The sequence below is a fragment of the Drosophila bipectinata genome, chromosome 3L (assembly GCF_030179905.1).
Source record: "Drosophila bipectinata strain 14024-0381.07 chromosome 3L, DbipHiC1v2, whole genome shotgun sequence".
NCBI classification, from domain to species: Eukaryota; Metazoa; Arthropoda; class Insecta; order Diptera; family Drosophilidae; genus Drosophila; species Drosophila bipectinata.
In genome coordinates, this window is record NC_091738.1 from 713,564 (window position 1) to 738,474 (window position 24,911).

The 24,911-nt window shown below is 43.1% G+C and overlaps 1 protein-coding gene across 4 annotated transcripts; it reads left to right on the forward strand.

Moving 5' to 3' along the window:
* Positions 1-13,401: 13,401 nt before the first annotated feature.
* On the forward strand, positions 13,402-23,492 carry LOC108126390 (transcriptional repressor scratch 2). Of its 4 annotated transcripts, none has more exons than XM_017242965.3 (3): positions 13,402-13,723; positions 15,443-16,656; positions 18,079-23,492. In XM_017242965.3, exons 2-3 carry the CDS (start codon positions 16,164-16,166, stop codon positions 19,413-19,415), a joined length of 1,830 nt encoding a protein of 609 aa, XP_017098454.2. In that variant the 5' UTR covers positions 13,402-13,723; positions 15,443-16,163; the 3' UTR covers positions 19,416-23,492. The 4 variants fall into 4 exon arrangements, with proteins under 4 accessions (XP_017098454.2, XP_043066750.1, XP_043066753.1 ...); XM_043210815.2 differs by lacking the exon at positions 13,402-13,723 and adding an exon at positions 14,125-14,343; XM_043210818.2 differs by lacking the exons at positions 13,402-13,723; positions 15,443-16,656 and adding an exon at positions 17,779-17,917.
* Positions 23,493-24,911: the final 1,419 nt, after the last annotated feature.

The following is a 24,911-nucleotide window of genomic DNA, read 5'->3' on the forward strand; positions in this document are numbered from 1 at the left end:
CCCATATACATTCCCGTATAGTATATCATATTTGGTTTGCGCATTAGCCCGGCCAGCAAGGCTAAGCGACACATGGAGCTCTGCCACGTAGATGGATGCACTGGGGGGAAAAATAACTGAAAATCACAACATTTTGTACTACAATATATCGTAATTTTCTATCATTTGTTTTCTAAAAATTAGAGATTGCTTTTAATCCATCACTTCCTGTTTCCCATTCAACATTTTAATTTAGAAAAATCCTGATTATTCAATGACATTTCTCCAAGTACACTCCGTGTCATGCGTATATACATATGTGTTTGTTTGCCAAGTACATGCTTTCAGGGGGCGGCGGAGTGGGCAGCAGCATCCCCATGTTATCCTCCATGTCCTTGTGCTTCAACTCGACAAATATTCAACACGTATTCATTTCCTGCGGACGCTCAGTTGCCAACTGGCAACATTTTGTGTTCCGAAGGGGCGGCAGGCGGTCTCTAAGGATAAGAGGAGGTGGGCGGCGGGTGGTGGCTGGTGCACAAGTGCAGCCAGGACATGGATACTTGCACTTGATGCCGTTACTGAAGCTTTCGCCGGGGCTGTAGCTGTTGCTGATGAAGTAGCGACAATGCGGCAATGCGTCGCAAACTCACTTTGAGTGCTACTTGGCAGGAAGACAACGACGCCAGACGGCGAGGATGTGCTAGGATGTGCCAGGATGCGACGAAGGAGATTGAGATGAAGGTGCAGATGCAAAAGGATTCTAGAAGGGCCAAGACACCAGCGAAGACAGCGTGACACGCAGCGAGAAGGACGTCGGAATGTCTCGACCCTGGATAAAGGAAGCTATCTTCAAATTGGCGACAGATTCAAAAGGAAATCTTTCAGGGCAGGAGAGAAAACTGAAAACCTGCAACAGACACGGCAATGGAGGAATCCTTGAAGTGAGTAGTATTAGTACTGCTTTGAAAGGAAATGAATTTTATTATAAGAATAACATCAATTAATTGCAATTCATTTTAAGCCAACCCTGATCAAATAATAACTTTCAAAAGGATATCCTCTGCGCTCACAGATTCCTACTCTATAACTGAAGTTTACTCACCAGGACTAGACAAACTGCCGGATCCGGGAGTTCATATTTTACTAAAAATGCCTGCCCTTCATATCCTTAAGACCCACTCCTTCCCCTCGCAACGGAAGCCTTGATAAATTTCCCTCACGAAGTAACCTCATCGCCAGCCAGGGCGAATGTGTTGATCCTTTGACGATTGCACAACACTTCCAGGACATGCATTCCCCATTCCCCAGCCCCAGTTGCCCATTCTCCGTTCACCCCCCTAGAGGTATCTCGTCAAGTGACCCTCTCGATGGCTCAGTGCGGTTCTCCAGGATGCCAGGACGCCAGGACGCTGGTACGGCCGTCTCTAGGACGTCAGGACTCCAGGGGGAGCCGTGAACGCTTAACGCCCGCTCACTCCTGAAGCTAGAGAGAGTCACACGTAGCCACGAAATCATTTTTCACCACTTAGTCACGTCGCTTTGACAGCACATCCTCGGGAGAACGGGTCTGGATGGGATGTGGTGCACGGGATATGGAATATCTTGAGTCCTGTAAAAGGGGGAGCGGGTAGAGTGTAGTCTGGTTAGTCTCAGCTCTCATTCTCAGCCTCAGCATCCGCTCTTATCTGCGGTTTAGTTGCTTATAATTGGCAGACATGTAAGTGAAGTGGAGTGGAGTGACGTGGAGAGTGGAAGCTTTTCCCAGAGTCCTTGTTGCCTCCATTCACTTTCCCTGCTGGAATCCCTGACAAACCGGATGTCAGCCTGCCAGGACTGTTAATAATAGTTGTACTCGCAATCACTCTAGCACTCGCACTCGCAGGATATCTATATATCAGTAATTAAGCAACAACGGCAACTTGCCAGGACTTTCCCACGCAGCCGGCAGGACATTGCGTGATGTTGTTATTAGAACTACACCTACCAACCTCCGACCTCCTGTAGAACACATCCTCCCTTCCTCCCCCTACCTCCCACTACAATTACAATTGTTTTTTCCCCGCCCGTGTAGGAAAGCGAACTTTCCTTCTTTCCTCGGTGGGTCGAACAACAGATGGCATCAATCAAGTGGAAACCACTAAGTATAATGCAGCAATGTTGCCCAAAAAGTTCCCACTGCAGTTTCGAAAATCTTGTAGCCGTCAGCAACCACCCTGCCGCACACCTCCCTACCCCCCGAGGGGCAGCATAAAAATGAAAAAAAAAAACTACAACAAGTGCTCGTGGTACGTGTTGTCCTGCTATTTGGTTACCTTGTATGGTTGCACTTCCTCCACATTGCTCCTCTCGATGCTTGTGGCACGAATCAAAGTATTGAATTTCTATATCCGTTTTTTCTCCTTTCTTTTTTTGTTTGGTTCTGTGTATTGTTTGGGTGTAAGGGGCACGTTGCTTCAGCGTTGCTGTTGCTGCACAGAAAGAAAAAGGTAACTAACTCTGAGATTGCAACAAACCAGTTTAAGGAGATTTTAAAGAAAAAATGACTAGGCTTTTCGCTCTAAAAATGAATCTAAATAAGTCCTAAATTGTTAGCCTATTTTTATCCTGAGTGTAGTAGTGCTGCTGCCGCTTGTATAAGGACAACATTGGCAACAAGAGCTCAGCAGGACTAAATGAGTGCACAGGAAGTTTTTACATTGCTCACCTTGAATGGGGTTTTCGGTTTTGGGCCGAAAGGGGGTGAGTTCTCGTTATGGGAATGGGAATGGGATTGGAAATGGGACTGTAACTGGGTGTGGGGCAATTAGGCCCTCTCGTCATCTGCGTGTGTGTGTGAGTATCTGTGTGGCACAGCGGAAACTGTCGCAAGTGATCGGCGTGTTGATAAGTTCAGCAACAACATCAGGAACAACATCAGCAACAGCAACTTGAACCAAATGGGTATCGCATTTTGGCAATTTTGAATTGCCCAGGCAAAAGTTTCCAATGCGTTTTGTGGCTCTGACAAAATCCATTTACTTTCAAACGATTTTCACATTTGTATACCCTCTAGGAGGATAATGGCTCAATTATCTAGGATTTGTTCCCTGGTATCTCTAGAATTTTGATTAAAAAGCATTTTTAAAAAAACTAGTCTAATTTTCTATAAAAGTAGTAATAGTTTGGACCTTAAATTAGGGTATTGGCAGGCTTGGTGTATTTTCAACCAACCTTTCCTCTTTTAGATGGAAATTTTGGATTAATTTAATTAAATCTTGAACAGTTTTAGACTACACGTAGTTGTATCATAATTAATGCTTATTAAACAAGTTTGGTTTGGTTTTCAAGTTGAATTTTTTGAAAAATCAACATTGAGTTTGGAAAAGTTTAATTAAGAAAGGTTATAAGATTTTAAATAGCATAGATCTGGTTGAATTTGATAATGGAGGGTATAGGATCATGTTTTAATATTTAAGCTATCATTTTCTGAAAGTTTTAGGATTAGAATTCGAGAAATTGTTGAAATCCCTGAAATTAAAACGCAGAAAAATAAATCATCCAGCTGATAGAACACTGCTAGCCCCGCCAAGAGTATTTAAACCTTTTGGGTATAGAAAGTTTTACAATTTTTCTGTTTCGGTTACTTTTTTCGAGCGAGTTTTGGTTTTCTGTAGCTCCAGCTACTCGGAAACAAAGTGCTATAAAAGTCACGCCCGGGGCGAAATGAGTTTTCCGAGGGGGGCAGTGAAGCGAGGGGAGGCCGCTGCTTCCCCGGCGTGTTTTTTCCGTGTTCAGCATCAGGTAAGGCAACCTTTTGTGCCGCCCATTAGAAACATGCACGCAGTCGGCTTAGTTAAGCATACAAATTGTGTGCGGAGCCAAATGCAAATGCGCCAGACGACTCACTCCGGCAATGTGGAAATGCTCGCACAGAAGTACAGAAATTCAAAAAATACAGAAACGTATAAAGAAAAGTAGAAATGTGGAAATGCGGAAACGTGCGGGGATTTAACGTAGCTCCTGGTCTGAGTCGGGGGGTCTGTGCTGAGGTCTGGGCTCTGGATCTTGGGATCTGGGATCTAAAATAGCTGGAAAAGTTTGCCATGCGTGCCGCCATTTGACTCACAAGATTGACACGCTGCCGAGAAAAGCCCGGGGGTTGGGACAAAACTGTGCAGATGTGTCCAATTTAGTGGAACACTGGACCCTCGGCTTTCTTCAGAAGCAACAATCTCCCCGGGTCCCACCCCCCGGAGGAAAAAGATGAATGCTAAACGCAACCCCTCGGGCAATTTTCGCTCGGGCACCCCCAGCAAGTGGTGGAAATTAATGCAGTAATTGCGGTAAGTGCTTGTCCTGGCGGCTGCTGATTCATAATTCGCATGTATTCAATTAAGGAGATTAATTATTTTAGCCACCCACTTCTTCTCACAGCTCCCCCCCACTGCCGGGATTTGAATCTGTCAGGGAATGCGGCTTAGGGAAACTCTTTCTTTGGGGAAGCGTGGAGCCTTTCCTTTGGGAGGTCAGCGTAAGGTCACGTGGCCACCATAAATATGCCGGACTATCGATTGTACCTGACCACGCCACAGAACTATCCATCTTCCATAAGAGATGTCAGCGGCAGGACAAGCCGAATCCTTATGCAAAAAATCTCAAACTGTCGGAATTTATTTGAGGAGGAGGAGGAAAAGGCTCATGACAATAATCAGCCGCCGAACAGGACAGAGGCCACGAGAGCCTGTTGGGCGTCAAACTCTAGAGGGGAGGAGGGCGAAAACCACCCCCTGGGTGGGTGAAGCAATATTCCAATGCCGGCGAAATAAATTAGGCAACAAAAAATTGACATTCTTGGCCAGGCTGGGCCGAGCAGGCCAAGAAGGCCAGGACATTGCCACTGATTAGAACAATATGCGTGAGTATGTAAGGCAATCTAAGGAACACCATTCCCCACACACACACACACCCTAGCACCCCTACACACAGTCATACCCATCTCGATACATATTATACATTTATTTCCCTGCGTATTTATATAACGCATTTGTAGCGGCCCAAAAAAAGATGTGTTCAAAATAAATATGCGTGCGTGTTGCTTCCCCACGCCACCACCAGGACACACACACCCACCCACCCACTAATACCAATACCAAGGACTATACACTGCGCCCAAATGAGTATAGATTTGTTTGTTTGTATGTCGTTAGCATTGTTTTCCCTCAGTGCGTGCGTGCGTGTGACTCCCATCTGCATTGGTATGTATTACCCTGCGGCCCTCTCCCCGTCTGTGTGTGTGTGTGTGCGTATTTTTGCCTTTCGTTGACACTTTCACAATTTATGGCAAATGCTGTCTTTCACCCAATCCCCCAGCCACAGAACAGGCGCCAGCCACGGGCCAGCCCACCATCCCCCTTAAAGTAACTTTCGCCACCCACCGAAAAAAGAAAAAGAATTTCCCCCCAAAAAAGGAAGTCAATTCGGTATTTTATGAAAGTAACGACTACAGGGCTACCCAGAACATAAACCACAGAGTTTTTCATTCAAAATGCATAGATTTGAAGGCTTCAATAATTTTGAGATATTTTTTGTCTCAATTTTTTTGATAAATACTTTTTCAACTATTTTTGTCATTTGTTTGGCGGAGTTTGGGCAATAGATGATACTTATCTCCTTAAATAAGGGTTTTTACAAATATTTTTATAATATTTACAATGAAATGGACTAACTTTGCTAGGAATTTAATTTAAAAACACTCCACAACTTCAGATTCCGGTTTAAATATGAATTATAAAGCAATAAAATGTTCCTGATAACTTTAAAAGGGGTTTTAATTTGTGTCATGCAGCCATATTTAAGTAATTTAAACTCAAAGAACTCACTTATTCTTAAATTTATTCTCATCATACCCTTTATTTTTTTTTATAGGGTATCTCTTTTTGGGCGTTTTGGGGGCGTGGCCAGAGAAAGCATTCTGTTTACCAGTTTCCGCAGTCCCCAGTTGTACACAGGACTCATTTGAAATAAATATTTTTGTGTTTTTACTTGAAGCGACAATAACGCAAAACATGAAACATACACTAGAGGCAAGAGACAAATGTATTAGTGCATGTGCCAGTGTGTGTGTGTGAGTGGCAGATTGGTCCTGTGTGTGTGTGAGTGTGTGGCTGTAGGCAAAACCACGCGCGGCGTTGCGGCGTCAAAGTCGAATTACTCATACGCCACATTGGCCAATGTCGCTGCCACTTTTGGTTTTGTTGTTGTTGCTGTTGCTGTAGCTGTAACCTTTTTTGTTGTTGTTACTCTTCCTGTTGTTGTCCTTGTTGCCTTCGCTGTTGGCGTCTGACACACAATCCGTGCCTAGTATGCGCGTTGACGTTAAAAGCTACAGAGCAATTAATCATTAGCTTTTACAGGATTTATTGCAAATACTTTTATCGGATATATTAAATGAACTCTCCACTCCACACGACTACTGGGGGCCGCTCCCCCGCAGGCACAGGGCACAAGGCAGCAGGCAGCCGGCAGTCGGCAGGAATTATGGCAGCATTAATCCAGTGGGGACTATCTGCCGACAAACATCTTACTATACTATATAGGGCTGAGAATTCTTTAAGATTTGCGTCATCGCGGGGTGTCAGCGGCCATGTGGGTCACGGGTTACGGGGAAAAATTAAACTGTCGCCTGATGGAAGAACCCAAAAAAGCAAGTCTATATGACTATACAGCTAGGAATATACATAAGAAAGGTAAAAAAGTTTTCGCTGCTGTCATTCGGAGGAACATATGCCCACACGCGATGGCTTAGCAACAGTTTACATCGCATTGTGTTGTGTTGTTTACTTTCAGTGACAAAATGAGTTACAGGTTTCATTCATTGCCCTAATGCAGCTTGATAAATTTCAGGGCATTAATTACGCTCACTTGGCGCTAGTGGGTGGCAGTGCTCCGTTAATATTCCCTCCAACTTCCCCCACTTCCTATGAAAATCCTCTGAACTGAACAGCTCCTTTGTCATCCGGCGATTGGGCGGAGAGTGCTCTGTTGTTCAGTTTCATGTGCCATTAACTGGCTCAAGCCGCTGCGATTGATCTTGGCCGTAAGTTGGGTTTATTGCCTCCTCAACTTTGAGTTTCCAGCTACTTGCTCAGGCACTCGAAAAAATATCTAAATCTATTTTTATTCCTCTATCCTTTATTTATTCCTTTCTTTCATAATTGATACAAGCTTAAGGGAAAATTTCGCAAATTTTAGTTTGGAAAACTATTCTTTTTTATTGAATTTAAAAGGCTAACTATGAACTTCATAAATCTAACTAATCTTTATAAGCTTTAAATAAATGTTTTAAAATGTATATGTGTTTTATTCATTGATATTTCCTTTTAAGCTATTTTCAGGAAATAAGGACATTTATTCGAGGATCAATTCTCAAACATTGTTACGCATTAAGAAATATTTAGAAAACATAGTTTTTAGAGGGGAAAAATTTTTTTTCCAAATTTTTTGATTTTCGAAGTCGAAAAATGTGCATAACTCCGCTTATATTTGTCAGATCCACGAGTGTTATACCGTCCTGGTCTTAGAACTTCGAGTAGAATCATTCTTCATCAAAACCTACCAACAAAAATGTTGACCATTTTTTGGCAATTTTTCAAAGGGGTTACTTCACAAATTTTGTCAAAAATGGACGAAAATTTTTGTTCTCCAATTTTCGAGTTATTTTTATGCATATCGATGGGTGTTGTTGCGTTGGTTCATAAATGATATGCCGCTTTCAAATCGGTAGCCAAATGGTCGAGATATTCGTTAAAAAGTCTTTTGAAAGGTTCCTTTTTTGTCCAATTTCAGTCTTTACTTGGTCAAATTCTTTTTCTGATGCAGATTCTTTTAAAGAATGCAAATTTAAGTAGAAATATACATATATTACTTCTATTCCAAGAATCTAGAGTCAATAGGCATACAAAATACATAATAGTTGAGATAGAAGCAGACGAGGTCGTTAGATGATCTGTTCAAGAATTTACCTATATAGATAAATGTTTTATAAAGCCGGATAAAGCTTCTTAACTATAAAATTATAATATCTCCTAAAACGTTAACATAAATGGTAAGCGTTGCTTTAGATAAAAATAAGCTCTCCAGGTTTCAGCATAAATGACGTTTGGAAAATGTATCGGATGATTTTACGTTGGTTGTTTAATTTAAAATTTTGATGCCCGTTAGTTTTACAGCAAATCACTAAATTTTACAGCAATTGCGAAACCATTTTATTTCTCAGAGTGAGAGTCATGTTCCCTGCGACTAGAGCGATGGCCGTGCGAGCTCCTTTCGCATTCTGCACATGCAAATTTATAACAATTTTACGTTCTCACATGCTCCAAGTCGTAAATCGTATTCGGCAAGGTGCGAACTGCTCCTTAGATACCCCTCCCTGGCACTCCCCAGCCCCCAGCTCCCAAGCCCCCATCCTGTCGGCAAAAAACTCAAAAGCAAGTGGCTGTGCATAAAAAATCGTTTATGGCTTTGCAGCGCTCAAATAGAACAAAGCATAAATCCTAATTTACTTATGTGTAGCTGCAGCAGTTGCCACTTTTTCTGGGTGTAGCTGAGTGTGTGTGTGTCACACAACGGTAAACATATATAACAACATATCAACATATATCAACAACATCTTAAACTCACGACGCCAAATAAATACAAATGTTGTAAAATGTTACTGCGAAAGTGCACAGGGATGGAATCTGGAGACCGGAGGATACAACAGGAGCAGGACCTGGGGCAGGACCAGACCAGACTCGTAAATCGCTCGGAAAAAGGGAAAACCCATTCTACTTTAAACCAGGGGCAGCCCCCCAGCCTCCCAGGAGGTATAGAAGGCGAGGGGATCAAAGCACCGTGTGAGCAAGCTTAGTGGCATCGCGATTGAATGGGACTTTGAATAAATTTCACCTCAGTAAGTGGCATGGTTGTAAATTGTTTATATTTTACTGAACTTGCTGGCTGTATTAAAAAGGAATTTGAGGGAATATGGATTACGACTGTTTTGCCAGCTCGTTTCGACTGGTTTTTGATTTTGGATAGCACTCGAGTGATAGAGATTCCCATAAAGATGTATGAATACGATTCTTTCAAGATGATTTCTTTATTAGCCATGTTTCAAATTTCATTGCAGAATAAAATGTTTGAGTGTTAAATGAGTCATTTAATATATTTAATGGAGAATAAGGTTGTAAATTAATGAATTTCTTATTAATAAAATAAATTAGGCAGATGATCCATAAAGGAGGTAATAATATTCTTTCAGTTGGATTAAAGTAAACCTTTTAAAATGCCACCCATCAAGTATAAAGTAAGTATATTATTGTTGAAAAATTCAACATGTGGCTGCAATAAATCCATTTGGCATTTTGCAATCGCTTTAATACAGATATATATACTATACAGATATATATACTAGTATATATATCTGTATTAAAGCGATTGCAAAATGCCAAATGGATTTATTGCAGCCACATGTTGAATTTTTCAACAATAATATACTTACTTTATACTTGATGGGTGGCATTTTAAAAGGTTTACTTTAATCCAACTGAAAGAATATTATTACCTCCTTTATGGATCATCTGCCTAATTTATTTTATTAATAAGAAATTCATTAATTTACAACCTTATTCTCCATTAAATATATTAAATGACTCATTTAACACTCATTTATGGCCATGCCAGTCCATTACCTGGAAATAAATGCATTTCACAAATATTTCAAAGCTGCACTGGGCAATAAATCTGACCAGAGTCTAGCTACCTCTTGATCAAACTAATCAAGTTGAGTAGCCGCCATTGAAGTGGTTTTGTTTACTTCAAGTTCTCGCCCAGAAATTGATATAATTGATGGCGAACCATAACAGACCGCATTAGAAATGCCGTCCAAAGTCGGAGATTTGTCTGGCTATCTGGAAGTACATTTACACATATACATATATAGTGTCCTTGCTGGACCCTGTATTAGTATTTGTATTTGTACATGTCTCCATCTGGCAAGGAACTTGACTTTTGCAATCCAAAGTTTAACAGGAGAAAAAATACTAAAGCGTCAGCGGCATGTTAAGTAAACTTTATGACCAGTGAATTCCACAAAAAGCGAAGGATGAGCACCGGGACGATGCTGGTGGGAGCCGGATGGAGGCAGGAAAATTGCGGCCCGCAAATAAAACCAGAACCAGAACGAAGAGCTGGGAACTGGGTACTGGGCACTGGGAGTGGGGAACCCGAGTGAGGCATCAAAAAGTAAGAGCAAATGCAAAAGCAACAACTATAAAAACCTGCAGCGATAGTAAAATGCAAATTGGGCAGCGGGCGGAGAAAGGAAAAAAATCAGCAGAAGAACGCCAACAGGACCCTGGCAGGACTCAGGACTCCCTTGGTCCGTCAACGAAACCGGGAAACGAGAAAAAAATGTACACAAAGAAAAGAAGAGTCTTAAAGGAAAGTAGACTAGGGGTATTTTAATTCTTACTTTTAAGGATTCTCTATAAAATAAAATAAGTTATTTCAAGTCAATCTTTATTTGTTAGGCCTTGTAGTAGATCAGAGAATAAAGATATATGAACCTCGTACTAAAAGCTTTTGAAAAGGGGTTCTACCCAGATGTATAAGGACATGTGTAAGTAACCATTTAATGGCCGATTTCCTCGACATTTTTGTGGGCAGTGTATCCGTAGAAAGAAGCAAGCTCTGGCATTCGCACTCGTAAAATAAAAGTAAAGTGCAACAGCAATTTGTTTGCACAATTGCTGAATGCGGCCATTGCTATAGTTGTTGCTGATGTTGCCGTAGCTGCCACTGAGTGTTCGAGTGTATGTGTGGGTGTGGGTGTTGCTGCCACTGCCGCTTCCAGCTCTGTTGCTGGTGCTGTTTGTGTTGCTGTTGGCACTCGTCGCATTGTTTGCTTTGTAGCCAGTTGTTGTACATTTTTATGACAGCTCAAATTGGCCCCCATCGCCACCGACTGGCCGCCGCGAGCAACACTGTCAGCATATGGCAATAAATGCGGCAACAGGAGTTGGGCTCCGCCAGCCCACGATGAATATTCTCGCCGCCAGACGGTCCTTTTCCTTTTTTTATTTTTATATTTCCTTATTTGCTTTTTTGTTCTTGTTGTACTTCACTTTGCGTCTGATTTTCGATGACAGAATACAGTTGATTTGATGCCTTATTCCCGAGCCCTTTTTGATGATGGCACTTTCCTGGTTCCTCAGGTCCCAGTTCCCTGGGCCAATGGAAACCCTTCCGCATCCCGCATTCCGCATCCTGCTTTCTGCTTCCTGCTCCATTTCATTTTCTATTTTGGCACTTTGAAATTAAAATATAAAACCCGCGCCGCTTTGACAACTTTTTAAGCTCCATTAGCGTTGACGGCAAGAAAGCCTATGGAGCGGCAACACAAAAGAGTCCATGGAAAAAGGGTCAATGTAACCGCGAAGGCGACCGACGATGACGATGACGATGATGACGATGAAGCGCGGCAGGACATGGAGACATCAGGACATCACAATATCAGTGCCAACTCAATGGCAAAAGCAACAGAAGCAGAAGCACAAGCAGCAACCCTTTGGCCGGGGCAACCTTGCGGTTGTTTCCCGTTTCCAATCCCAGTGGCAGTGCCAGGACCCCAAAAACAAGGACACTTTTAAAAAAATCACAAGCTATTGAAGAAGTTACAATTAAATTGTCTCAAGATCATCGGTGTTTATAGTCTTTAAACTATTAATTTAATATTTAATTTAAAATTATAACAATTTCTGATAAGAAATCCTTCCCAAAAATCCTTTCAGTGAAAGAAAGATACAGCGATGTATTTTGCAGTTTTCCCACAAAACTCTGTATGTGGATTTAAAAAATAAATTGTGCAATAATCCGGCCGAACAATATTTTCTCCGGGTGCATCCTGTTCCGGTCTGCTCGGGGTCGGTCTGCTGGCTGGCCTGGATGGTTGGATGGTTGGATGGTGTTGCACTTCCGTGGCTCGAACAACAACGGTCTGGGACCGAAACCGAAACAAAACAAGACCAAATACAACAAAAAGGCCAAAACGAAGGCAGGGGGACAAAAAAATATTTAACTGTTTCGCTGTTTGGCATTCATTGCGAATTTAAAGGGCGGCTTAGTGACAGGAATAATAAGGAAGCCCGCAACGGAAGCGCTGATGTCAACGCAGCAGCAGCAGAAGCGGCAACAGCACCACCGCCAATACACCACCACTGCCGCAGAAAAAAAAGCAACCACAAGGGACCAAGGGAGGGTGGAGTGGGGTGGAGTGGCTCCTTTTTGGTATCGCCGAGGGGGGCAATAATGGGCCACGGGCCATGGAGTCCTTGCGGCTGGGCTCTGTGTGCCCTGTGTCCTGTCCTGTGTCCCGTGTCCCATGTCCTGCGGCCCCTTTTCGATTCGGCCTGTGCAAACAGAAGCAAACCAAACCAAACCAAACGAAACGTAACGAAATAAACCCAAAACCTCAAAACGTTAAAAAGGACAAGGCAAGGAGCAAGTTTCAGTTGTCAACTATGCAAAAGAGAAATGCCCAAAATATTTGGTCAAAAAAAGGAAAAGGCGGGGAAACCATAAAGGCCAAACCGAAGAATGAAAACAATACCAAATTAAACGCTTACAGCTGGAGCAGCTCATAATTTATTTCTAAGCTGGGCCAGAATCTTTTTTTGCCCTTCCCTGGGATCTCCTGCTTTTGGATTTTGCAGGTTTCTGTTTTTTTTTATTATTTTGTTTTTTTGTTTGGTATTTTTAACCCAGCGCCGTGCCAAGGCAGCCAAGTGGCAGACATCAAAACACACCCCCGGCTTTCGAGCGGCGGCCTCTTGCTGGATCCGTGTGCCGCGCGCCACCCCCCGTGACACCACCCTCCCTCAATGCGGTGCTGTTGCATAATTTTCGGCAATCCACAAGTGTGTGTGGCACGAGTCCGTGCCAGGATCTGCCCTCTGTCAGTGTGTGGGTGACTCGCTGGAAGTTTCGGCAGTTTTTTGAGAGCAACTGGCCGAGCCTGCGTCTGCGCAGATTCTCCTGGGGTTGTTGCATGTGTCTTCTGCCACCCGCGAGAGCAAGAGTGGGTGGGGAGGGTGGTCCTGGCTGGCTACTTGTTGTGTCTTTGTGTGGGGCCTCGGCGGTATATATCGATCTCGCTGGCCATAAATCAGGGAAATTATAGTTCGCTAACTATGGGCCATAGAAACTATCAGTGCCGCATATAAAACGATAGGGGAGGCGCCCCTCGGCCCCACAACAAAGTTTCCAGGCAACAAACCACCCCGTGCCACTGCCCAAAAGTGGTGCGTCGGTGTTGACCCGAAATCACGCACACTCGCTGTAAATTATATATACGTATATGGATATAGTCGTGTGTGTGTGAGTGTGGATATAGCCACCAAAGTGAGCGGCAGAGCCAGCGAAAAGCTGCGAATGCGAAGCGCACAGTAGAAGGGAGTGGTACGTCAAAAACTGACGCACAGCGGCAGGCCAAAAACACAAGTCCATAGTTTAACACCGCACACGCCACGCAATAAAATAATAAAAACTGTAAAATACTCATAAAACTAAGTCCAAGAGAAGCAACAAAGAATTTCGAAAATTCCGAATCAAAAAAGTGCAAATTGAAAACGAAATCCATGAATCGGTGGTAAAGAAAACGTCGAAATCCGTGTGTGTGCAAAAAAATACAACACCTTTCCGCAGGCCCCACAAATCAGAGCGAGTACGGCGAGTTTCTTCCTATATACAAGTAGTAGCACCGTAGAGACCAGTATATAGTCCGGTCGTAATACCCTGCATGTCCTCTGAAAATGTACCCCTAGAGTGTATAGATTTAATAACCTTTTATCCATAGATTTATGCATGATTTCATTTCCGATTTCGTGTTGCATGTGACAAAGTGCTGTGTGTGTGTATAAGGTTGCAGCTGCAAAGTATGCAATAAAAATCTCGCATTGTTTATGTGCAGAGAAAGCGAGAGAAAGGAAACAGAGAGCGAGAGAGAGTGCGAGTGCGAGATGCGGTGGGAGGTGGGAGGTGGGTGGTACAGTGAGGTAGGCTAAGGCAACCAACAGTTGACTATTTGTTGCATGTACTCGCTACTTTGCTTTCTTGCTCTCCGGATATCCCGAGCAGCGAGTGCGCTTTCTCTCCCCACTTTCTACTCTCTCTCACTCTCTCTCAGTGGATTTCAATTCACAAAACATTCGACAAGTGCAGAGTGAACAAGTTGTTGTTGCTGAAACAACGAACGGAAAAACGGAATTTCACTCCAAAAATCACCAATAAATTCAAAATTCCCTACAACAAATCATGTGATAAACCTCCTTTTCAGTCTACGAGGTAATGGTTCTCAAACGTGCAATTCCAATCAGAACAATCTCGGCCAGTGCATTTCCTAAACAATGGCAGCGAGTGTATGCGCCATTTTTAAACGTGGGATAGGGATAGATAGTTTTGTGTGCGTGCGTGTGCGCCACCTTCCAATGGAAGCCTTTTCCCCACACCCGCCTGCTCTCTCTCTCTCTCACTCTCTGTCGGTTTTCCTAGTGCGGAAAATGAACTGCCCGACCGTGTATAAACCGTGCAATTTAGTGCAAAAAGTATAACAATTTATCAATTAAGTGTAATCAAGTGTTGCAAATTTCTTCTCAACACCACCCTCCATCAACCAGCCCCTGCCCCACGCGCCCCCTGCAGGCGATGTCCTGTCTCTTTCGCTGATTGCACGGCGGTTTCTGCATTTATAATGTAAATATTATGACTGGCAACCACTGCAGGAACTTGTTTACAGTTTTCGCCCTTTAATCGCCATTTAAATTATGCAATTTTAGTAGATTCTTTTGGAAAGTGGCCGGGCACTGCGAGTGGCGCCCCGAACGGTTAATGGTTGCCATAGAGTATTTACCCGTAATTTATGGGGAAAAGAACTCCATGGTATAGTACAGGGGTTATCACGTACTCACTTTTGGTGTTCCAGCAAGGGGTTTAATAAAAGGACTTGCTTTCAGGGATAAGTTTTCTTCATATTGTTAATATTTTTTATTATATTGTTATTATATATCATATTTTGAACAATGTTTAAAACAATCTTAAAAATATTAAAACCAACCATGTTTAAAATGAAGATGGCAAATAAAACCCCTTTGTGATTTATTATCTGTCATGATGTCTTGTTAAATATTTAGAAAAGATTTCCAAAGGGGAAAAGGCAAAAGAAGCTGAAGTTTGGGTATTAAACAAGCAAACACAAACACTCCAAAGTCTCACCCTAGACAAGGGTTCTCGGTTTTAATAAGACGCATGTTGTCCTTTGTCCTTTGGCCTTTGCGATGGCTTCGCCGAGCATTTGCATGCAAATGTGACAGGTTCTTTGTCCAGACTCCTCAGTGTCTTACCGGTAAACAACATCAATTTAATTTACCTTTGCTTTCGCTTCCAGAACAGGACCTTGATTGCTAACGGTAACGGCAAAGCCAAGCAGAATTGCAACTAGCAACCAGCAACCATTAACCAGCAACCAGCAACTAGCAACCTGCAACTAGCAACGCAACAACGAACGCCAGATACCTTCAGAATTGTGGCAAAGTGAATCTTTGGCCATCGCTATAGCGGATGTGGTAGGGGGATCCGCCAAGGGGGAGCTGCAGCGGGGGCAGGAGGATGCCAGCCATCCGGCGAGCCAAAGGCCAAAGCAACAACAGCACCAACAGCAGGACTACTGGGGCAAAGGAATCAAAGCTGAAGGAGCAACCGCAGCGAAACTCTCGAGGCAACTCATGTCAATGTCAAAGTTGAAGTCGAAGTAGAGAAAAGGGCCAAAACTACGACTCGGTTCGGCCAAAAAAAAACGGGGACAAAGCTAAAGCTAAAGCATTTTAAACTGCAGACGTCAAAGAAGGTTGTGCTACATCTACATAGCAAATAATAAAAAAAAAAAAAACAAAATATATATCTAAGCTTAAGAATCCCGAAACCAACACCGAAACCAAAAACAAAACCAACCCCAAAAGCCACACAAATAGCTAACCGAGACCCCCGCCCAACCAGGACAAACAACCAGCGGGGGATCCCCCGGAATTGTGATTGCCGGAAGCTTCAAGCTGGCAACTGGCATCTGTGGCGAGCGGCAAGGGCAACGGTGACCCGTTAAATCGTGCAACATGTCCGTGGACTTCATACTGCCCAATCGCAACAAGATCCAAACGATTGCCTATGCGAGTGCCAGCAAAAAGTATGTGGCTGCGGGATCGCCGGCAGGATCCGGAGCAGGCCCAGCGCCCGGAGCTGCTGACCTGCAGAGCTGGCGGCGTCCGAAGCCAAGGACCTCCGGCACCCGAAAGCCGGAGGATAAGCCTTCGTCAGTCGCAGCCAGCTCGGTGCTGAGAAACGCCAACGGAAATGGCAACCAGGTGGCCCACAAACTGCCCCTGAAATCCCTGGCCAAGCGCAACTCTCGGTCTGTGCTCAAACGGGAGGTAATCGAGCTGGAGGACGACGAGGATGCGGAGGAGGAGGAGCTGTGTGAGCATTTGGAGTGGTCTGCCGCCCAGTCGTTGGTCCAGATGAACTCCTCCAAGCAGGAGAAGCAGCGGCGAGCGGGAGCCTCGGCATCGAGCCACACTGCCTCAGTGGCAGGACCCGCGGCAGCCTCAGGTAAGTCTTAATGTAAGGCCCTCAATAATATTCCAACTGAAATATATTTGGAAACACTTTTTATAGAATCTTTTGGGGTAACACTTGTACCCTTTTGAAAGCTATTTCCCTCAAGGTATAGCCATTGTTCCATTTGTTGTGAGCTCCAGCAATCGACCCCCTGCCCCCAAATAATGAAAGCCCCCGCAAAAGTTGCGTCACAACAATGTGAACAGGTGGCTGCGACGATTTGTGTACTCGTATTTATTTTTAGTAGCCAGGCTTCCGACCCACACTCCACTCCAGCGCCACTCACTGCAAAGCCAGCGGCACTTTCAACCATTTTATGGCCACCCACTTGGCCACCGTCCTTCGTTTGGCCTGACCCCTGACCCCCTGTTGTTGTCCCCTAATCCCCCAGCCCCAGCACCAGCCCCAGTCCATGCCCCTCTGACACTCCAGAGTGAGCGCTCGTGTTTGACATTGTCGCCGTTAGCTAATCTTTTTAGCGTATGTTGGCATTTTCCATGTTTGCGTTTGCCTCCTTGTCGATGTCGTTGCTTGTTGCTCTTGAAGAAAGCAGAAAAAAAGCAGCAGAAAAAGCAGTGGAGAAAGCAAATGCAAACAAGCGGCATTGACTGCCACTGGCAGAGGGTGGCTGGCGGGCGCCCAGGGGGTCGTCGTATCGATTGAGAAACTGAGCACCGAGAACGTAACAGGTCAGCAGCAAGGATATTGCGTCAGCGGGCCATAAAATGTCAAAATGTGCAGTTATGGTTACTGCTTCCTTGATTCCTTGGTAACCACCCAGATTATGACTTGCACTTGGCACACGCACCCTCCCACCCAGGTGAATGGCTGCTATACGTCCTTAAAGGACACACAACTACAACTCTCAGGGCAAACAATTTCAATAAACCTGTCCGAGTCTGAGCCACAGGTTTCAAGTTACACGAAGTTAGTTCTGCTTTTTGGGTCCACAGGTGGGCAGTCGTTAATTAAAACACCAGGAATTGAAAGTTTCAAGTCGAATCCTTAATTGGGAGAAAGTTAACGGCTGCCATATTTGAAATACTTCATTTTGAAATGCAGCTTCCCAATGGCGGTGCTGTACAGTGCTGAAAAGCTACGAGTGCGTTTTCCAGCTCTGGTTAGGGCCGATAAATTGGCTCATCAGACTCAGGCCGATAAATTGGCCCCGTCTCTAGGCTGCGGGGAAACTCAACAAGTTCGAGTGACACTTGTCAAATCTTTGTCAAGTCCCCGGCGCAAGCCATTTGCCGTAAGAAAAATGAGCCTGAAAAGCCCCTGTGATATCCAAGACTATACGGACTCCTGTGCTAACCAGCCCCTCGACTGTCAGTTCAATACTAACCTCATTTGTGAGATGGTAGGTCACTAGTGCTAATGCTAATTCCGATTTCCAATTGTGTGCCTATACAGTGTCACTGCGCCGTCCAATGGGCCGAGCTCCAGCAGAGGATGGCAAGGTCATATTCTACGCCCCTCCGGCGAGTGCCAGCGGCTTGCCGCGCCAACCGGAGCCGGTGACCTTAAAGCGGGAACGAGAGCGGGCTGCGAAGGAGCAACACGTGGTTGCAGCCTCAATTTACCGGGGCCGCAGCGTCGAGGAGACGGAGGCCGCCCACGATCTTCTGTCCCTCTCGCAGAGCCTGCCCCCGCTGATCCCACCCTGCGTGGTCACGATCATGAAGCAGGAACAGGAGCAGCAGCTGCGCAGCCCGGAGATCCAGGAGATATCGAACAGCAGCCACAGCAATAACAGCAGCGCTTCCAGTCGTCGGTCGCCGCAGTCAACGATTCGGTTCATTGGCAGCAGTTCCTACGACCTGATGAACGGACCCGGGGACCCGGTATCCTCTGCCAACCAGTGCTCGCCTCTGACGCCGCCCAACTCGGACCACAGCTCCGACGTGGACATCGACATGTCTTCCTCCTCGGAATCGGGGATACCCAACTGGGGCGGCAAGGTGGCCGCCACTCAGCAGCAGCTGCCGCCGAGGACCTCGACCCAGAAGATGTGCCTCAACATGCTCGACGGCCGGACCAAGGCGAGCAAGGCCAAAAGCCAGGAGCAGCCCAAGAGTGTGGCGGCCACGCCGGTGGTCGCGGCCCAAGACTCTGCCCCCGTGGGTGGCGGCAATGCGTCCTCGGGAAACGGAGAAAACTATGCCAAGAGGAAGCGCGGCTGCTACAAGTGCTGCGAGTGTGGCAAGCAGTATGCCACCTCCTCAAACCTGTCGCGCCACAAGCAGACCCATCGCTCCCTGGACTCGCAGTCCGCCAAGAAGTGCAATACCTGCGGCAAGGCCTACGTGTCCATGCCGGCCCTGGCCATGCACCTGCTGACGCACAAGCTCTCGCACAGCTGCGACATCTGCGGCAAGCTGTTCTCCCGCCCGTGGCTGTTGCAGGGCCACCTCCGCTCCCACACCGGCGAGAAGCCCTACGCCTGTGTCCACTGCGGCAAGGCCTTCGCCGACCGCTCCAATCTCCGTGCCCACATGCAAACGCATTCGGGGGACAAGAACTTCAAGTGCCACCGCTGCAACAAGACCTTCGCCCTGAAGTCTTACCTCAACAAGCACCTGGAGTCGGCCTGCCTGCGCGACACCGGGGCCATTGGCGTTGGCCACGCCAAGAGCCTGGACGGGGATCAGGAGGAGGAGGAGGACGACAACCTCAGCAGCAAGCAGGACGAGCTGGACGACCTAGAGATGGACAGCGACGAGACCAGTCAGGACATTGTGGTGGCCTAGGCCCGGGCTTAGTTCTGCCTCAGATGATCCCCAAGTCTCAAAATACTTTAAACCAGAACCCTAAAAGCAATACTCGAGCACCCTTATCAAATTAGAACCAAACAAAGCAAACAAAATCTTAAAAATGATAAAAAAAAAGAAAGATATGAAATCTTAAAATTAAAATCTAGTCTAGAAAAGGCTTACTAGCGGAGTAGTTCATTAAATGGAAGAAATGCAGCAGAAAAGGATCTCAATTCTCTCTCTATCTCTCTGAATAGGAACTTCTTCAAGCAGTTATATACATCCTATATGCATAATATATCTACCCACTAATATATCTGAACTATCCAGTCTCTCCAAGTTGCAACTTTTACAGAAACCAAAAGCTAAACCTAGAATCTGAAAAATTCAAAAATCAATTGAGGAATGAGGAGGAATGAAGGCGAACAAAGAAAACAAAAGGTTTGAGAAGGAAATCCAAAACGTAACTTATAGTAAAAATCCGACACAACGAATATTATGGAACATAAGTAGAAATTCTATATATATATATATATATACACAGATCAAATAAGCATTATATACAGATGAGGAAGGGACGGAGGGAAAGGCAAAAAAAATATATATGTATACATACGACCTATATGAAGAATAATACCTAGCGAGCAGAACCAATTTGCATGTTTTTTGGTAAAAATATCTACTTTTAGGCGTCGTTTTAGGGCTCTAGAGTTTATATACACCCCTCCCAAGGACACACACCGGAAACACACACACTAGCCCCTGGATATATGTAGAGTACATGTGTCCAGTTCGATCGGCGAATAGGGCTCGGGGTTCAATCTTAGCAAAAACTAATCAAATAGTGAACTTATCGTCGCACTTCCTGCAACTCCTCAACTAAAACTACAACAATATTATATAATGTATCTCTTGCTCTTAGACTCTTTTTAACCGTACTCAAGTGGACAAGTAGCAATCGGAAATCAGATCAGATCGGATGATATATACTCCAAGTCGAACAATTTTAATGAAACAACTTTACAACTCTAACCAGTTTAGGACGAGATTACTTCCATATTATGCTCTAAACTCGATAAACAGACAACTACTTCAATTACTTAGAAATGAATAAAATTAATGAATGAAAACAATTTAGAAACATATCACAAGGACAATACTTAACATAAATAATAAAAAGAAATACATTCGAATATGAAATATTTATAAATTGAAAATTACAAAGCAAGCATTAGGCGGTGCATCAGACCCCCTTAAGACATTCTCACACACCGCAACAAAGGTACTTACGGATAGTTATTTTATTACTAGCATTAGACCCCAGGACTCGTGTACATAAATCAAAAATTAAACCATTTTATACAGAAACCCATTCCCGCACCCCAAATCCCACAATCCCCCGCAATATCCCTCGAGCTTTGGCCCAGCCAAAGGTTTCTTAAAAACCCCACATTCATAAGGAATACTCCCCGAGGAAGAAAATCGAAAAACCAAGGTTGATTGTAGATGTAGAGGACGAGAGGACGCACTTGTAAAACAAATGATAACTAAAAGCAATTCCAAACTTAAGTGACATAGTTTTTAACGAACAAAAATTAAACATAACATTACTATATAAATAATGGTAAAAATTTGTAATTCTAAAAATCGAGAAGTATTGATATATACACAAACATGTATTTATTTTATGCGTAGTTTTTATTCCGTAAACCGAGTAACTTAAAGCAAAATGGCAAGCCGAGAAAACCCAAAGGAGTAAACTTGAAAACAATTTAATTATATATTGTCAATTACAATTATTTCATAATTTAAGAATTGATGGAACGGGAGGCGGACGCTGATAGAGGTTATTTTTTAAAGCATATATATACACATATATTACCAAAAGTATATTTAAAAGAGGCAGTTTTATATCGAAATTAATAATAGTAAATGCAAGTAACAACAAAATATTGAAAACCATTCGAACTTAATTATACAACGAGCAAGAAACCATTAATTATAAATCCCAAAAAAAAAAACAAAATATTAATTTAAAAACAAAAAAAAACTGGCACTCACACTTGTAAGCCCACAATTTTATATAGCGAGATTATAGGAATCACGGCCGATTGTCGCGTTCGATATAGCAACAGAATATCGGGGAAGTTAGAATTTAGACCAGAGAGTGCTATGTGCATTGTTTATAGGGCCATAGTATGAAATCGTGTTTATGCATGGCTTTATTGATGATTATTAATAGCGTTTTAAATAGCATTAAATGCCTATATACACATAAGCAAAACCAACAACAAAAAAGCAAACCGAAAAAGCAAAAAAAAACTTATATAAGAAATTCCATTGAACAGTAGTGGTAACAATTATGTGATTTGCAATTTTACATTCAAAATATATATGAAATAATTACGAATATAAATAGATTATATATTGAGGCGAGCGATTAATTGATTTATTTACGAGTAAGATTTATTTATACACATTATACACCACAAAAAGCAAAAAAAACGTGAAACAAAATGACAAAAATTACAAAAAAAAACCTTTTTGAAAAAGAAAAGATTCTAAAAAAAAATATTTTTACACAAAACTCTTGTTTTTATACACGCGGCTAATTAATCCCAAAAATACAATTCTAGTTCCCTGCTAAAACCTGCATATATTAATTAGATCCCAAAACAAGCTAACACCCAGTCGGTTTTCGGTTTAAAATATTATTTCTAAGTAATTCCATTATTTTAATACAACTATATGTTTTTGAAATGATTCTAATGTTTTTCAGCACTGAAAAATTGAAATTGTAATTAATGTTTAAAGCTTTATTTTTACACTTTAGAAAATGTTTGAAAAACGACTGGCACACACACACAAAATTCCATGGAAGCGTCTATGTTTTCAAAATGAAAAAAGACACCAATTCAATTTTGATTATTATATACAATAATGATGGGCTAAATCGAAGGAAGAGATATTTTATAAAATGAATGATGAATAACGTAAAGATATTAATTTATATATTCATATATTAGAGATGCAAAAAGACTTGAACAGTTATATACATTTAAAATTGCAATATATTGTATACTTCATTAAAATATATATACATACATACCGGCATATATGCAACCACGTATATAAGTATACATATTTAACTTATTTATATAAATGCTTACAGCGAACCATAAACATAAATACCGTATATACACCATAAACCGAATCGAATCGAATTGAAACTCAATTTTTTCCAAAGCAGACGATAGGAATCCTCAGAACCCTCAAGTAACTCAAGATCAAGATCAATTCAAGTAATATACTCAATGACCACATGTCGGCAGGTCCTTGTTCGTCCTGCCGCACAGGAATATATAGCTAACGATTATATAGAAGATAGAATACATATGTATGCATGCGGAACACACAATTCACACCAACACACACTCACTCAATGCCACGCCCACTCCCGATGGGTGGCAGCGATTTTAAGGCGTTGCCCCAAAAAAATGGAGAATTTTCACGGTTTTTCGTTTTCAAAAAAAGAAACAAAAAACAAGAATAAAGCTTAGAGATTCGTTCGTTCGTTTGTTCTACTTTTAGTTAGAGAATGTTCAAAGATAGTTTCAGCTTTCGTAGGAGTTTAATAGACACAACTAGATGATCCGAGATATACCTATTACCTATAGCTGTAAAATACCCTCCACACGCTCTTAGACTCACACTAACCGACAACTACAGACATACTCATGCGATTTTATGGCAAATATGTAGAGAATATAACCTATTATATCCCAAAGAAAGCTAATCCATTCTTAAATTAATCTACGCGAGAGTAGCCAGAAAGAAAGAAAGCCAGAAGAATCACACAGAAGAATCCAATATGGAGGTACACTTAGAATACAAACAGCAGAAAGACAAGAAACATAAGCACCCAGAAGAGTATGACACGATGAGGCGGTGGATTATAAAATGTAGATACATAGTTATAAAGCTACACCCAGACACTAGTGCAGCCATGTAACTATTTCTAGAACCTCGGAAATAACATACATAAAAAATATTAAATAAACAACTAAAAAAGAAGTTCTCAAAGGTGTTTTGTGATTTTGTATGGTTTTTTGGAGGGTAAGTGTTCCTAATTATATAGGATATTTGATTATTTAAACCAAACATTCTCTCAGTGAGCTTTAAGGTTTGTAAACACGAATTAATTACTAAACCCCACAGGGAATTGATTCCCTGGTTGTTAATTGAATGGCCATTGGAATTAAAAACAACTTTAATTGCACTTCAGGGGGGCAGTGTGGACTGCAAAGTCGCCTTTGTTCCGAGGGCAAATTACTCCGCAACTAATAAACTATGCATCGCCGATTTAAATCAATTGCGATGCGAAGAGGAGTACCTGGTGGTGCACCTGATGGGGGTGGCGTGGGTGCTGGGTGGTGGGTGGTGCTGGGAGAAAGCTTAGTCAACAAGCTGACGTGGGCTTACACAATACATTGTATGGAAATGTGAAGGGAAGAGGTCGAACACACTCGGAGGCATTCACATTCTCAGACAAGTGCTCGCATGTGGAGTGTGTTTAAATGAAATTGCTTGATTCGGCATAAACATATTTACTCTGTTGAATATTTGCTCAACAATTTGATTCGAGTCTGCAGACGGGGACTGGCGGGGCTGCAGAGCATGTGAAATACCGAAATCAGAATGAAATTGTATCAAGGACGCGGAACAATTGAGGCGGGCAAACAAGTTCAGGCCTCCTCCTATCCACACACACCACTCACCTCCCATCCCGGCCGTATCCTGTCAATCCTCTTCACTTGCATTGAAAAACGTAATCGCAGGCAGATAGATACGAGTACTTGTATTCCGTATCCGTATTCCGGCCGACGTTCTCCGGTGCAGTTCGACCTTTACTCCTGCCGCTGTTTCTTTTTTTTGGTGCCACCCACCCGCGGCATTCATCCACAGATGTCAGCAATTTCTCGATTTGAATACTCAACAAAAACGAAAGTGGGCAAACAATTCAAAGAGTGTGTGCGGAGGAAAAAATACAGAAAAAAAAATGAAAATAACTAGAAGGGCGCAAAAAAGACGAACCCCGCGCAAATGGCTTCTCTAACGACCCAATTAATTTGAAACAAGAAAAAAGAGGAATGTTTGAATTTGAAGAACACGGAGAGCGATAGAAGTGGCAGCGCCACAGGCCACTAAATGCTGGGTTTAGAACTCCCCCACCAAGACCCTGCCTCTGCCCGCCCCCCCAACCAAAATAAGAGAAACTCCGGCAATTGCCTTACAGCCCCAAAGCTTTTTATTCCCTGCCACAGCTCGAAAAGTTCGCCGACAGCTTCATTACCAGCCATCATCAGAGCCATCATCATTTCGCTGTTGTTGCGGCTGCACTGAGGAAAAATATTTAATTTTAATTGCCTGGAGGATGGTAAAAAAGGAGCTCATCAATGGAAGAACAAGGCCTCAATGCCACAAGATAATAGA